This window comes from Lepidochelys olivacea (assembly GCF_965140295.1).
Source record: "Lepidochelys olivacea isolate rLepOli2 genome assembly, chromosome: 1".
NCBI lineage: Eukaryota > Metazoa > Chordata > Testudines > Cheloniidae > Lepidochelys > Lepidochelys olivacea.
This window is the reverse complement of record NC_140411.1, coordinates 353,959,464-353,973,638: the sequence shown is the minus strand read 5'-3', so window position 1 is coordinate 353,973,638 and position 14,175 is coordinate 353,959,464. Positions and strand designations below refer to the sequence as shown.

At 52.6% G+C, this 14,175-nt stretch overlaps 1 protein-coding gene across 1 annotated transcript in view; it reads left to right on the top strand.

The window, feature by feature from the left end:
- SHANK3 (SH3 and multiple ankyrin repeat domains 3) overlaps positions 1-12,578 on the top strand; it is a gene marked incomplete at its 5' end in the record, with an annotated part of 664,505 nt that extends 651,927 nt beyond the window's left edge. The window contains one exon of the mRNA XM_084611263.1: positions 10,255-12,578. Within this exon, the coding sequence (XP_084467389.1) occupies positions 10,255-10,798 (544 nt within the window). The 3' untranslated portion in view covers positions 10,799-12,578. The remainder of the gene's footprint in view (positions 1-10,254) is intronic.
- Between the last annotated feature and the right edge of the window lie 1,597 nt (positions 12,579-14,175).

The window sequence follows — 14,175 nt, the reverse complement described above, 5'->3', positions numbered from 1 at the left end:
CTCAGGTAAATTTCTCAGAAGTATCTTAGCATGTGAAAAAAGCAGGCTAGAATGGAAGCTGTTTTGCAACCTTAATGTACAGTTCTGCCCTCCTAATGCAGCCCCCTGTCCAGGGCCATCTAACTGCCCCCACACACAGGAGCTTCTGGGTACCAATATGCCCTCTTCCAGGACCAGCCAACTGCCCACATAATGCAGCTCCTCTAGGGATCAATATAACAACCCTCAAAATGCATCCCTTTGGGAACCACCTGACCTACCTTGAAGATGATACAGTGGCTGCCCATAAGCAAAGGAAACAACCAGAGAACAGGTAAATATACAGCTGGGTGTCATAGATGGGTCAGAGCAGGAGTCAGAAGCTAGGAAGCAGAAATCAGAGACCAAGTCAGGAGTCAAGCCAAGGGTTAGAATCAGGAGTCAAGCCAAGAAGGCGGTGTAGAAGCAGGATCTGAAACAAGTCAGGTGGTCAGGAAGGCAGAAATCAGGAACAGGATAAGGCCCAGGAGTCAGGCAAGAGGCAGGATCCAATGTAGCAGCCAATCAGGAATTCATCTAGTTGTTCACACAAATTCCTGTGCCTCCCGGCTTATATAGTGAGTCTGAGCTAATTGGAGAAGCCAGATGTCTCCTCCAGTTGGGAGCTTTGTGGGCGGTGCCTATGGTGAGCAAGGTTCTACCAGCCCATACTTGCTGCTGGTACTAGTAAGCTGCTGGGTGCTGGCTGTGGTCTGGGGACCTGCAGATCCAGGTTCAGGACCCATCATCCTTCACACGGGGGCAATTGATGATTCAGATCCAGCACAAGAAACTTCTAGTGTCCCTTGAGTGGCGTGTTAGCACAGGACCCCTTCTGGGGTGCACCTGCACCAAAGCCTCTGGAAAGCTGTGACCATCGGGGCTGCCTACACACTATCTTGTACTATCAAATGTTCTAGCAGAGGTTATATAGCCACATGGCCCACCGCTGCCCCTGCTCTTTCTAGCCACCACACAGCCAGGTTGGAACTTCCTTGCTCCCTTCCTAACACATAGGCCCTGTCTGCAGTGGTCTGTCATGCCTGCCTTTGTATTTCTAGTTAGTGCTTTAGAGGACATGAGAGAACCTGTTATTTGGGATCAGGTAATTCCCACTGCCCCATTCCCTTGTTGCTATGACCCTCACCAATGAGATGGTCTCAAAGAATGGCTCTCCTGGCTGATAGCATTTCAGGACAGGGGCATCTGATACAATGTGTGTCAGGGTGTCAAACGTTTGCTGGTGAGGAACTGCCCAGTTCTGCTCACCATCTTGCCTTGTGTATGCCTGTTGTATGGCCTCCGCTCCTGGACAGAACATTTCTCGTTCCTGTGAAGTGCTGTCTCCCTTTCATAGCAAGTGACGCTGACGTGTCTCTGAGTGCCTTGCTCTTGCTGGGCTCTGCTCTCTGCCCCACTGTTGTGAGCAAGTGTTGCACGTACATCACTTTTCCCTGTATGAGATAAAAAATTTTCTGGGATCAGTTTTACATTCTTGTCCCTGCCTAGCCGTAGAAAAGCTTGTAGTTTTCTCTCATGGTTTAATTCAGCTTCTGTACCATTGCTCCCTTCTCCTGCAATGGGGATATCATCTGCAGTTATTTTCAGCCTGGGCAGTCCTTCCAGCATTAGGGAGAGTTTCGCTGGAATGCCTCTGATGCTGGGCTTGTGCCCATCTGCTTGTACAGCCATCTATAGCCACCTAATGCTGTGGGTGTCAGCATGCTGGACTCTTATCCAGGCCTATGTGCCGTTCCTCACCTCACAGACCATGAAGATGCTGGGGTTGGAAAGTGCGGGCAAGATGTCATCAATTGTGGACAGTGGCTGCTGGCATCTTTTCAATGCCCAATCCAGTGGCTTTGGGCTCGGAGTCCCCTTTACCACCACCATGCTGCTTCCCCGGGCCATACTGGCCTCACCAGGTGCTGTGCTACCCCTGTTTGCAAACCGAGGTCCCTGGCTCCCACTGCCAGCTGCTGCACTGCAGAGGACACACTGCTCAGACGCTGCCACCGTGTTTTGTTCACAGAGAGAAATGCTGAATGCAGGTTACGTTGAACAAGTGGAACTTTGTTAAATCGCGTAGAATTGGAGGAGGGTGAGAGAAGGGAGATCAGAAAGAGCAAAGCCTGGAAAAACTCTCAGAGATTGAAAAGATTTAGATTGTTACTTTACAGAGGAGACAAATGAGGGGGGATTCAGTTAAAAGTATAAAAAATACTAAATGGTTTAGAGAAGAGAGACTGGGCACTTTGTTCTTGTCACATAGCACAAGAAAGGGCATGCAGTGAAATGAGAAGGTGGCGAGTTCATAATAGATAGATGAAGTACTTCTTCACAATGCATGATTAAACAGTGGAACTCATTGCCATCGTGTGCCTATTTTAGAAAGGCTCTTATGCCACCCTCATCACCATGGTCTCTGAGCACCTTCCAACATGCTTTAAGCAACATGACTAACTCCTGTCACATGTGGCTGATTCTCTCTCATCCTTTCCCCAGGGAGAGAATTTGTGTGCAGTTGAGTGGGTTGTTTCGACAGCGTTTTGTTTCTCTGAGTTTTCCTTTTTTTTCTTTCTTTTCTTTCTTTTTTTCTTTATTGTGCATATCAGCTGTCAGTGAGGTCAAGAACTTAGTGAGGTTCCAAAATAGATTGGGCATTTCTATGGCTAACAGGATTAGCCATCGCCCGGGTAGCTATTTCTAACATGTGGCAGGAATGCATAACTCTGTGCTTTAGGGCTTAAAACTCTAATGATTAGAGATCATGATCAGATCTTCCTGGGGATCAGATTATCCCATATCTGCTATTGGGGAATTGTGACGAAGTGGGACTGTTCTTAATGTTTTCTCTGGATATTTCTGGATATTTCTCTGGATATTTCTCTGGATATTCTCAGTTTCCCCTGGGCAGTTCTTAAGTATCTAGGTGGTGGGATAAGCGTGTATGATTGTTGCAGAGCCCTAGAGGGCAGGTGTGTGCAGGGGTCTGGACACAGAGAATGGCCTGTTTCCTGGCAACTGATGGCCTGGCCCTTCCCCCCTGCAAGGTGAGAGCTAAAGGGTTGGAGAACAAAGGAATCAGGTGACCTCCTGGCCCGGGAAAGGGACAAAGCCCAGAGGAGGAGGGGCTGGAGGGGGAGTCGGTTGGGGCTGGCTGGGGACATGGAGTGAAGGGCAGACGTGGTTGTCTGGCTCACTGTCCCCCAGAATGGACCCAACTGAGGGGTCCTGTTCTCTGCACCTACAAGCTCTGTGTTAGACCATGTTCCGGTCGTCTAATAAACCTCCATTTTACTGGCTGGCTGAGAGTCACAAAGTTGGGGGGCAGGACCCTCTGGCTTCCCGAGGAGCCCACCTGAGCGGACTCGCTGTAGGAAGTGCACGGAGGGGCAGAGGATGCTGAATGCTCCGAAGTCAGACCCAGGAAGGTGGAAGCTGTGTGAGCTTTGTGTCCTACAGACAGTCTGCTCACAGAAAGGAGACTTCCCCAGAGTCCTGCCTGGCTTCGTAGGGAGCAGTTCCAGAGCATCGCCCGGGGACTCCGTGACAGGGATTCTCAGACCTCCTCTGAAGCAGCTAATGCTGGCCACTGTTGGAGCCAGGCTACTGAACTCGATGGACCGCTGGTCTGATCCAGTGAGGCAATTCCTGTGTTCCTGTGTTGCTGAGGAGACTCCATTTTAGTTGTAGTTTTCTCAGGGCTGACAATGTCATGCACAAGGTGGTGGAAAACCAGGGAGATCTACAATGGGAAGGAGGGCCTGCTGGGCGCCAGCATGGTGGTGGCTGAGGTTAGCATAAGCCATTGTAATGAGTTGCCATATGCACCACGCCTTGGCCTGGTGGGGAAGTGTGGCCGGTTTTCTGCATGCCCTTTAATTTGGAACGGTCAGTGAGCCTTTGTGGACAAGCCAGAATTGTGGACCTTTTGAGTTCCAGAGATCTGGGAGAGCTCAGACCACAGTCTGAATGTGCAGGAAAGGGACTAGACTGGGACACTCTCTATATCAACATCTCATCCAAAGAGCAGGTGTAGGATGTGACCAGCCATGTAGGCGGGTGATGACCTGCCAGAATCCCAAGAAAGCAAGCAACTAAATAAGTTTGGGAGGTTTTGTGTCTGGTGCCTTGTTGATGTGGATATAGGAGTCCCCCAAGGCAACAAGCTGAGGGTGTTTCGTCACCGTGGGCACGGTCAGTGCCTTTATGAGCCATGGAGCCTTTGGCAGCCTGTACCTAAGAACTCAGTCAGCGTTAGCTGTGCTCCTGGGTTCCACTGTTAGGTGGCTGAATTTAAAGGATTTGGTTTTACCTGTCTCTTTTGGATCTAAAGTTGGAGGAGAAGAACCCTGTTCCACCTGCCACCGTGCACTTTCTTGGCTTGTGATGGGCTAAGCAGCCTGGAGGCGGCGAGGGGGGCTGGTCTGGGGCGCAGGGTGCCGTCCTGCCAGGTCTCATAATGCAGGCTTTACTGTGAGCTTCACCAGTCATGACAGCATAGTCGGCTGTCTATGTGCTGACCACAAATCTTCACTGACCACCATCAATTTGTGTTCATGTGACCTTGTAGCACTTGCTGTGTGTATGTCTAGGCAATGGCTCTGAGCGGGGACTAGGCAGTAAATATCTGCCATAAGACATCCTATATCTGACATGTCTTTTTTCTCTTGGACCATTCCCAGTTTGGACTGTGATAAGTGATGAGCTGGGTTGAATCAAGGAGCCTTCTGAGTGGTGCTGGGTTTCTGGTTCTCAAATGCTGTGATTACAACAGACCCATTTGACACTCAGCTAGCTGAGTCCTTAGAGGAGAATGGTTATGGAGAATGGTAGGGGGAATAGTGGAAGGTTTTTGCCCTCTTCATGTTCAGCGTAGTCTTCAGTCTATGCAAGTAGGAGCTTCTCTCTAAGTATTCTTCCAGAGTCTTCGATTCCACCAATAGCCACTGGTCACCCTTGCTGCCAGCCACGCAAAGGCTGAGGCATGTGGGGGCTTTTGAACATTTTACTCTTTGTGTATTAAAAACAAGGTATTTCCTTGTATCAGTTTTAAATGTGTTGCCTTTCAGTGTCATTGTGTATCCCCTGGTTCTTGCGTTGTGAGAAAGGGTAAACAGGAGTGTCGGATCTACCCTCTCCAGTTGGAGTGTTGGCCCACGGGGATTCCCCAAAGCTCACTCCCAGGAGAAGGGTGCAAGGCAATTAGAACGCCTTGGATGTAAGCACTGTTCCTCACCAGCTCCTCCACTAAGGGTGGAAATCATCAGGCACCTCTAGCCCCGTAATGATTCCTTGGCACGGGATCAGATGATCCCCCTTTCAGATCACTTTGCAGAAGGCCATTGAAGGACAAAGGATGGCCCGACATTCCCTGAAGGCAGCTCTTAACACTTCAGATAAAGCAGCTCCGTCTGTTGCTACTGCTGTTACCATGCAGAGAGCAGTGGCAAAGTCTTCCTGCAGACTTCCTGTCTGCGGAGAATACTTACTTTTGGAGGGCCCGGGGTTTTCAATTCCTGCATGGTTAGGCTTGGTTCAACTTTTTGATCTTTGGGAGTTTATCAGGCATTCTTCAGGAAGCATCCTGACAGTAGAGTACATCCTTCCAATGTCAGAGACAGCCCCAGCCGCTTCCATCTACAAACCAACAGAGAAACCTCACGGACATTTACCTATTATGGGCAGGAAGATCTAAATCTCAGACAGAAAACAGTGACTTCTCCTTCCACTTCTGGACTCTCATCATTTGTGAAAGAGAATATTGGAAAGGCTCAGACTGGTTCCGTGAATTTCTTCATCTTTCCTCTCCCTTTTGAAAACTGTTGGCGGCATGCAGTGAATGGGTTTTGCAGATCACCCAGAGATGCTTTTTTCCATTCAGTTCTGCCCCAAACCAGTCCCTTTCCCCTCGCTTTTCAGGGATAACTCTTGTGAGTGAAAGTGTTCTGAGGCTCAGTCACCACCCTCCTTCAGGTGGGGAGGAGCAGAAGTGAGACCTCAGCCCAACGGAATCAGGGAGGAGGATTACTGTGCCCATTATTGCCCCAGTTCGGAGATGCCAGGATGCCTCATCACCTTCTGGACCTAAGAGGACAACCCCTTCCCTAAATCCAAAGCACTGGTCTCAGCTCACCCTTACCTTTGCTACAGTGAGATCACTATAACGACAAAGTTCTACATTTGGTCTTCCCATTGCACCAAGTTTTCATGCCAGAGCACATGAGAAGGCAGGGGATTTGCATCTCCCCATACCTCAGCAATTGGTTGGTACGGGTTGTACATCACAAAGAGTGCATGTCCTCACCTAGACCTGAAACCTTTGCAACTGGCAGCATGGTTAATGCAATCTTGATGTGAGGAGTTGAGGATTACTTATTGCAGGTATGAAAGCACCTGCTGGAGAGTAAAAAAAACAGCGACTAGAGAGTCTTACTAAGCAAACTGGTTAAAAGCTCAGCACCCCAGTCTTGGCATCTGTCCCTAACATCCTGGATTATTTGTTACTTTTGAAGAAATCTGGATTGAGCCTCTTGAGTCCATTGATAGGACACAACTGTGTCAGCTCACCAGGATTCTGGTCAAGGAACCTGTGTTTGGACACCCTGCTGTAAAATGATTCTTAAACAGGTTAGCCAGGCTCTTCCCAGCTATATGGAATTCAGTTCCCTCATGACTTTTACACTGAGTTTTCACTAAGCTGATGCTCCTTTGCAACCTTTAGGAGGCTGGCTCCTACAGGCCCTTTTCTTCCCCCTGCATTGAAGTCAGTCGAAATCACTCCTATCCTGTGGTGGGAGAATCAGGCCCTATCTTACTTGTTTCCAAAGACTGCATTCCTCATACCAATAGCATTAGCCTCAAGAGCCTGCTAACTCCAAGCCTTAATGGCTAGCCACATGGCCCCCCACTCACTCCTGGCACACGGTATTCCCTGAGGATGAAGGTAGCAGAGCTCATTCTCCCTGGCCTAAAACAGCTCTGCCTCACGTCTGCAAAACGTTCCTATGGTGGAAATAGGTAGGGGTGCCACCTGGAACTCGACCCATTCCCTTACATGGCATCAGTCTCGTGGCCTGGCCTCCAAGTCTGCTACCAATTTGGGAGAGCAATCCTGCAATCACTTCTGAATGACTCTTCTTCTCCCATCCTCCTCACTGGGGATTTGGGACTGCCTGTCAACCTCCCCAGAGCATGGATGTGTGCCGACAATGCTCGGCTCAGAAAGTACGTTTATCCACCAGTAACTGTAGCTCTTTGAGTAACTCCCCAGCCCAGATCTCCACCCACCACTTTGTTGGAGCGTCTCCTAGATTCAAAGTGGAAGGAACTGAGGGGTGGGAACCACTGTGCCTTTTGAAAGGCTGAGTAGAACTGGCCAAAATTGTTTGGCAAATTATTTATTTGTCAAAAATGCAGTTCTTGGTCAACTAAAACTCTTCACGAATTCAGGTTCAATTCAGCAGATACTTCCAGCTGGAAAAAAAATTGGGGGGGAGAAATCCTGGCAAAGTGGAAACATATTTATTTTGAAATGACGTTTTGTTTAGTAAATTAGCTAGATTTGATGAGAAAAACTCAACAGAAGCAAACAAAAGACTCAAAAATGAAACATTACATTTTGAGTCGAACACAACATTTCATTCAACTCTAAACTATTTTATTTATGTATTTGTTTGTTTATTTATTGGGGGGGTTGTTTTGGCAAGAAAAACTGGAAAATTGTCATTTGGGGTTAACATGAAATGAATATTTTTTTTAATTTTTCTATTCGGCCACAGAACTAAAAACTCAGTTATTTGCCCAACTCTAGTGTTGAGGGAGTGTGGTGGGGGGGCCCACAATGGTCACAGCTCTCCAGAAGCTCCAGCCCATGGTGCTTTGCACAGAGATGTCCCAGTCTGCTCTGATACCCCCAGGGGCAGGTGAGTAACTGCTCTTTCCAACCATGAAGCCAAAGCCAGAATGACCCAGGCAGCAACAGAGAGAGGGGAAGGGTAACATGTCACACAGCATCAGAAAGAGCCAGACAGTGGTTGAGACGGAAGCGAGGCACTGTCTGAGAGCCCCAGGCCATTAATTCTGCCTTTCCACTGGATTGGCTGCAGGCCTGCGCGGCCTCCCATCCGTATGGCTGGGTTAGAGGCTGCTTCATCCACATCACATAAAGGTGTGTCTGCCTCTCAAAGAAGATTGGGTAGTGAAGGAAGCACCGTGGCCTAGCTACGCCCACCCTCGCTCCAGCCTTTAGCATTTCACCCCAGGATTAGCTGTTGTGTTTTGTGTCCATGGAGCACAGAAACAGCCATGGGGTGACTTCAGTCCCCTCTCTGACCTCTGATTCCAGTCCCACATGCACCCTTGTATCTGCCCCACTCCCCATTAGTGACCTGGCCCAGCTTTTAGTGGAATGGGAAGATCTGACGAGAACTGACAGTCAGCTCTGTTCTTGTGACTATTCCCTGAGCCTCTCCCTGGGGCACCCAAACAGGTATCGGTGCACTGGACAGCCAGTCTTCAGTCCCAGGATGTTAGGGTTTCAGTTTAAATACACTCTTTAATGCTTACACAAATCCTTCTGATCCCAAGGTTGATCCAGGATAGAGGCGGCTGGTTTTCTACCCCCAGCACCAAGTCCTGCCTCCACCCAGCCAGATATCATATGCTGTCACTCACTCCCCACCCACTGCAGCAGGAGGCAGAGAACTACCCCGTGGTGCTAAACAGCTGGTATTGCATTGCATTGCACCCATTCTATCTGGTGGGCCGCGCTCTGTGATATTGGGATACCCAGACCCAAGCCAGTGGGTCCGAGGACCTGGATGAGGGATGCCTCAACCCATACCAGTGACACTCAACCTACCCAGCCTGGGGCTACCTGGACCCCCCCTGTGGGGCTGAGCTACCTGGCCTGGGGCTACCTGGACCCATGCCAGTGGCGCCAAGCTAGCCAACATGGGGATACCAGAATCTGAGCCAGTGAGGCCTTGCTTCTCTGCTCAGGGACCCTCAAACCAGAGTCCATCTGCCATGATTTCCTTCACAGGAACATTCAGAGCAATGCCACATTGATCCACAGTGGGTGAGAGGAGCCTGTACCTTTGGCAATGCGAGAACTGGCCTTTCCTAGCCAGTCTGGCGGAGAGCCTGGGATGTGTACACTGAGAGAAGTGAACCTTCTCTGGTTCCACCCACCCACCACCAATAGCCACCTAGGGGGAGGGAGGGAATAAACACAAGCAGAAAAGAAGACGTTCTTCAAGGAAGAGACCTTGACTGTAGCACATAGGGTAGCCCTCAGTGGCACGTAAACCTCACAGCTTCTAAAGGAGCAGGGGGCACACTCAGCCTTCTCCAGCCGTGCCCCTCTCTCACGCACACACACGTGCCTGGGTCAGCATTACCCACACGGAAGATCTCACACCCTGCATTAATGGGCCAAGAGAAACAGTCAAAACACCTTGTACCCCGTGTCCTGCAATGCCACCTGTGCCCCAATACTTAGCTCTCACACCTCCCCTGTGGTGACACACACTCTTGCTCAATACCGCCTCACTGTATGGCAGCTTTACTCCCATTCACACCCCATGATGCGATATGAGCCCAGCTGGGTCCATCTTGTTCCAGGCTTGGCTCTGCCCTCTGTGATGGCAGAATGCGCTCAGGAGGTTTCCATTACTTTCTGATAGCATAGTGGGACGTAATGTCAAAGGCGGATTCACAGTGTTAGCGGGAGGAAGCTGCGGAGATGACAGGCAGTGTAGTGAGGAGGCTCAAGTTGTCTCAGCCTGTGAGGATGGTGTAAAGCGGGAGTCCGGTTAAGAAGCTGCTGCAGCTCTGCGTGTGTATGTAGGGAGTGTCAGGGCCTCCCTGGTGCATCTCCGTGGGCGTCAAGAGTTGGTGCATCTGGGCTGTGTTTGACCCGGATGTGGATTCTCGCACACACCTCTGAGGCTTCCTCCAGAATCTGGCCATCAGGGCTTTCCCGAGAATCTTGGCTAAAACACTCCAGGCTTGATGCCACCCCAAGAACAGCATTCCCTTGGCCACTACACAGAACCCTTCCTCCTGTCCCAGACTGACGCTGTTCTCCAGCAGCTGGCTGCTCCCCCCATGTATACTGTATCTGTATGTTCTTGTGTCTCGGGAGCTCCACCTCACCCCTACCCTTTGCTCTCTCTCTCTCTCTCTCTCTCTCTCTCCCTCTCCCTCCCTGTATCTCTCTTTCCACAGACTTTTCAGTAGTTTAGGAGAACTCAGCACCATTTCCCAGCGGAGCTCCGGAACCACCTACACAGTTCGACCTGGCAGCCGCTACCCTGTAACCCGGCGTACTCCCAGTCCAGTGAAGCCTGCCCTGGATAGGACAGACCCTCTCAGCACCGTGCGGCCCTATGGATTGACACCTCCCACCATCCTCAAATCTTCCAGCCTCTCCATCCCGCATGAGCCCAAGGAGGTGCGCTTTGTGGTGCGGAGCGTGAGTGCCCGGAGCCGCTCCCCATCCCCCTCACCCTCTCCTGGGCCCCCCCTGCACACTCTGCACCCACCGCGGCCCTTCATGCAGAAACCCGTCCACCTGTGGAACAAATACGATGTAGGGGACTGGCTGGAAAGCATCAATTTGGTGGAGCATCGAGACAAGTTTGAGGACAATGAGATTGAGGGCACGCACTTACCGGCCCTCACCAAGGAGGACTTTGTGGAGTTGGGGGTGACGCGTGTGGGGCACCGCATGAACATTGAGCGAGCGCTCAGAGAGCTGGTAGACAGCTGACCATCCTAGGCAGTGCTGGCCTCTTCCAGAGCCAACGAATGGGGGGCGGGGGGCGTTTCTACTAGACGAATAAAACCAATTTGATTCTCTTTCTATTCTGACCACTGCACTGAAGGGCGAAGAGCTGAGGAGCGCCCGCTCACTCCATACACCCAGAGCCCCAGGTGTGCACCAACACACACGCACACGCACACACGCACACACTCAGCCCCCCCCCCCCCCCACTCAACCCTGCACCAGCCAACACCGCCTTTGGGAAAAGGAATGTTGCATGAAACACATCCTCTTTTCTGTTCTTCTAAAGGGTCAGGCCTGCATAGCGCTTGATGTGCCTTTCCCCAGGGGCGCTGCTGGTGGCAGGAGGGCAGCGGGCCATGCCTGGCTGGCCCGTGCTCCCAGTCTGCGGGAGAACCTTGCTCACCTGCGTGGAGCAGGCTGTGGAATGTATTCTGATCAAAGGGCTGTGGAGAGCAGGGGGAGAGGCCGGTGTTAGTGGTGCAAATTAGGAACCAGAGCTCAGTTTAGGGTGATGGGGCTGTCAGCTAATGAGGCTCAGCTGTGTTGCAATGGTCGTCTGGTGACCCAGGAATTGAACTGATCTGTATGTGATACAAGGTGGGCGCTTGTCTGAATGTCAGTTGCGTCCCTGTTCCCTGAGCTGGGGCAACCAGAGGCCTAGGCTCCGTCCTGCCACGCTGCTGCTCAGCCGTCCCGCGAGAGTGGCTGGCTGGTAGGCAGGTCGGGGTCCTCTGTGACCAGCAGGGCAGGCGGCTGTGAGACGCCCGGAGGAGCTGCTGAATAGCATGGTCGTGGTGATGGGAGACTTGGAGGGGCCAAGGGGAGAGGGCAGTGCTGGCCCTCACGCGGCCCCTGACGCCAGCTCCAAGACAGGTGAGGGCAGGCAGGCAGCGAGGTGCAGGTCCCTAGGCCCCGCAGGGCGGGGGAGGCAGCGTGTTTCCCATGTGGGCAAAGCCTGTGCTGGCATGTGGGCGCCTGGCACTATTGGTGGGCTCCAGCTCAGACAGGCCCTAGCGGCCGCTGCAGCACGAAGGGCCATTCTGATTCCATGGCCAGGAGGCACAGTCGGGGCTGCCCCGCAGGGAGAACCAGATCGGCTGCCTCTAGCCAATCGCTGCTTCTGCCTGGGGAGCCCCTTCGCTCTGGGCTCCTTCAGCAGCTTCCGCCCCGAAGCGGAGCAAGCCTGTTGCCATGCAAACAAGAAAATGGTGATGGCCTTGCCAAGAAAGCCGAGCCTTTGGACTCTGTGTTCCTCTGCCCTGTTGCCCTGGGCTGCCCTGGTGAGAGAGGAAGTGAAGCCGCATGGATCGAAGCATGTTTGGGGGATGTCCAAGGGAGGCTGGTGGGGAATCAAGCAGAAAATGCTTTGCCAACGTTCAAAGGGGGTGCGGGGTGGGGGGAGTCTTCTTTTGCCTCTTGGTTTGGGGTCTTGTTTCCAAGGGGGACACATTGATGGCTAATATATAATCTCCATGCGTTTATGTAGAGCAGCTGATGATCAACAAGAGATGATGCTAAACTCCAGGATTCCCATGCCGTCCTAGTCATCCTTATTTTGCATCTTTTTAATCAGCTCTATATTTGAAACGAGAAGAGAACAAATATCCATATATCTATATCTGTAGCACCTGAGTTTGTTCACATTTGACTAAATCTCTGTATCTCTAGACTTACCGAGCTGCTCCCTTTCCCTGGGACACTCACGACTTGGCGAGTTTTTAGTGACTGACTGAACGAATGTTAAAGTCTTCTGAAGAATCTCCATCTCCTTTCGGACCCTCAGTATTTTAAAGATTTAGAAACACAGAGTAAAACGTGGGCCTGGGCCACGCCAGGTCTCCCATTCCCAGAGCGAGCTGAACGAAGCTGCAGTTTCCCCGACACGGCCGCAGTCCTGGGGTGCCCGGTGCAGCAGGTCCCTCCCCGCCTCCCCTCCTGAGGAAGAGGCATTGTCATCCCACCGCATGCGTGGCAGGGGTCTGAGTGCAGGGAGGCTAGGGGCCCACACCCAGCCAGCAGGGCAAGGAGGCGGGCGCCCTTCGGCTGCTCCGCAGGACGTGAGGGTCAGGAGTGAGGCCGCGGAGGGGAACAAAGAAGGGCCCTGTCAGGACAGAGACTGGGAGGTGGAAGGAAATGTGCCCCTCCCCGTTCCAGGGCTGGGCAGGGCAGCTCTCCAAGTCCCCTGTCTCTGAGGCCTGGTGTGTGGCTAGGCAGGAGGAAGGTCTGCTGGGAGCAGATGCTCAATCTGGGCAAAGGGCTTGGTTGCAGGGGCAGTGTCCCTCCTGGTCTGGGGGATGGTTTGGCTTTTTCACCAGTCAGCTGTAGGAGAGTAATAATAGCCCCTGGCACCCCCGCCACGGGCCCACCTGACCCCCAGCGGCCCTGGGGGGAGCAGCGTTCCTTTGTAACGCTGGGACGAGCCCAGGAGGTGCTCCCAGGTGTGGTTGGAGCCAGCGAGATCTGCGGCTCGCTCCTTGGCTAGTGCTTGTCCCTTCCCTGCTAGCACACTGAGTTGTATCAGGTCTCATGTCTGCCACCACGCCCTCCAGCTCCCTTCAGGCATGAGAGCATGCAAGGGGGGTGGGTAAATTACAAAGAAAGAAAATACGCAGGGAGGGGACTGTCCTGCAGGGCCACCCCAGCGTGGCCTGCAAATGTCACGCACTGGCTTTTCACCTGTCTTTGATCTCTCACTCATACGCTCAGCCCCCAGTTTCTAGGCACCCCATCTGGGGTGGGGTGGGGCTCAGCCCTTGCCCCCTTGGGGGACTGGTGTGCCCGAAAGGCCAAGTGCCCCTGTGAAGGCATTAATGCTTCTGGTGCTAGAGGGAAGGACAACGAGGTTGCTCTCCGACCCTCACACATCTCGGAACCTTACAGCCATCAGCTGGGGCAGCCCCACTGTGTGCTGGGGAGGGGGCTTGGGGAGCGAGCTCCCCACGTACTCTGAGGGTGCTGTCTCCCTTCCCTGAGCTGTCACTCGCGCGCTGGGCTCAGAGGAGCAAACCCAGCCCTGTCAATTGCACCAGTTCACCCCATGCTGCATCTGGGAGCTGGCAACGTGGGGCAGCGCCATGGGGAAGGGACAGAGGGGGGCTGGGCATCTATAGCCAGATTAGTCTGGAAAGTAAACCCTGCTGTGCACCCTGTATGGACCCCAAACACTCATTGGCTAATCCCATGCCCTGACCCAGATGCAACCCCAATCACCCCATTTCCCCGGGGCCCCACGGCACCTACCCCAGCCCGAGCCCATAGCACAGCCGCCCCAGCACAGCAGCCCTGCGAAAGCCACCGTCCCAGCACTCCTCAAGTGCCCAGCCCCACGTCCCAGCCACCAGCCCCATGTCCCAGCCACT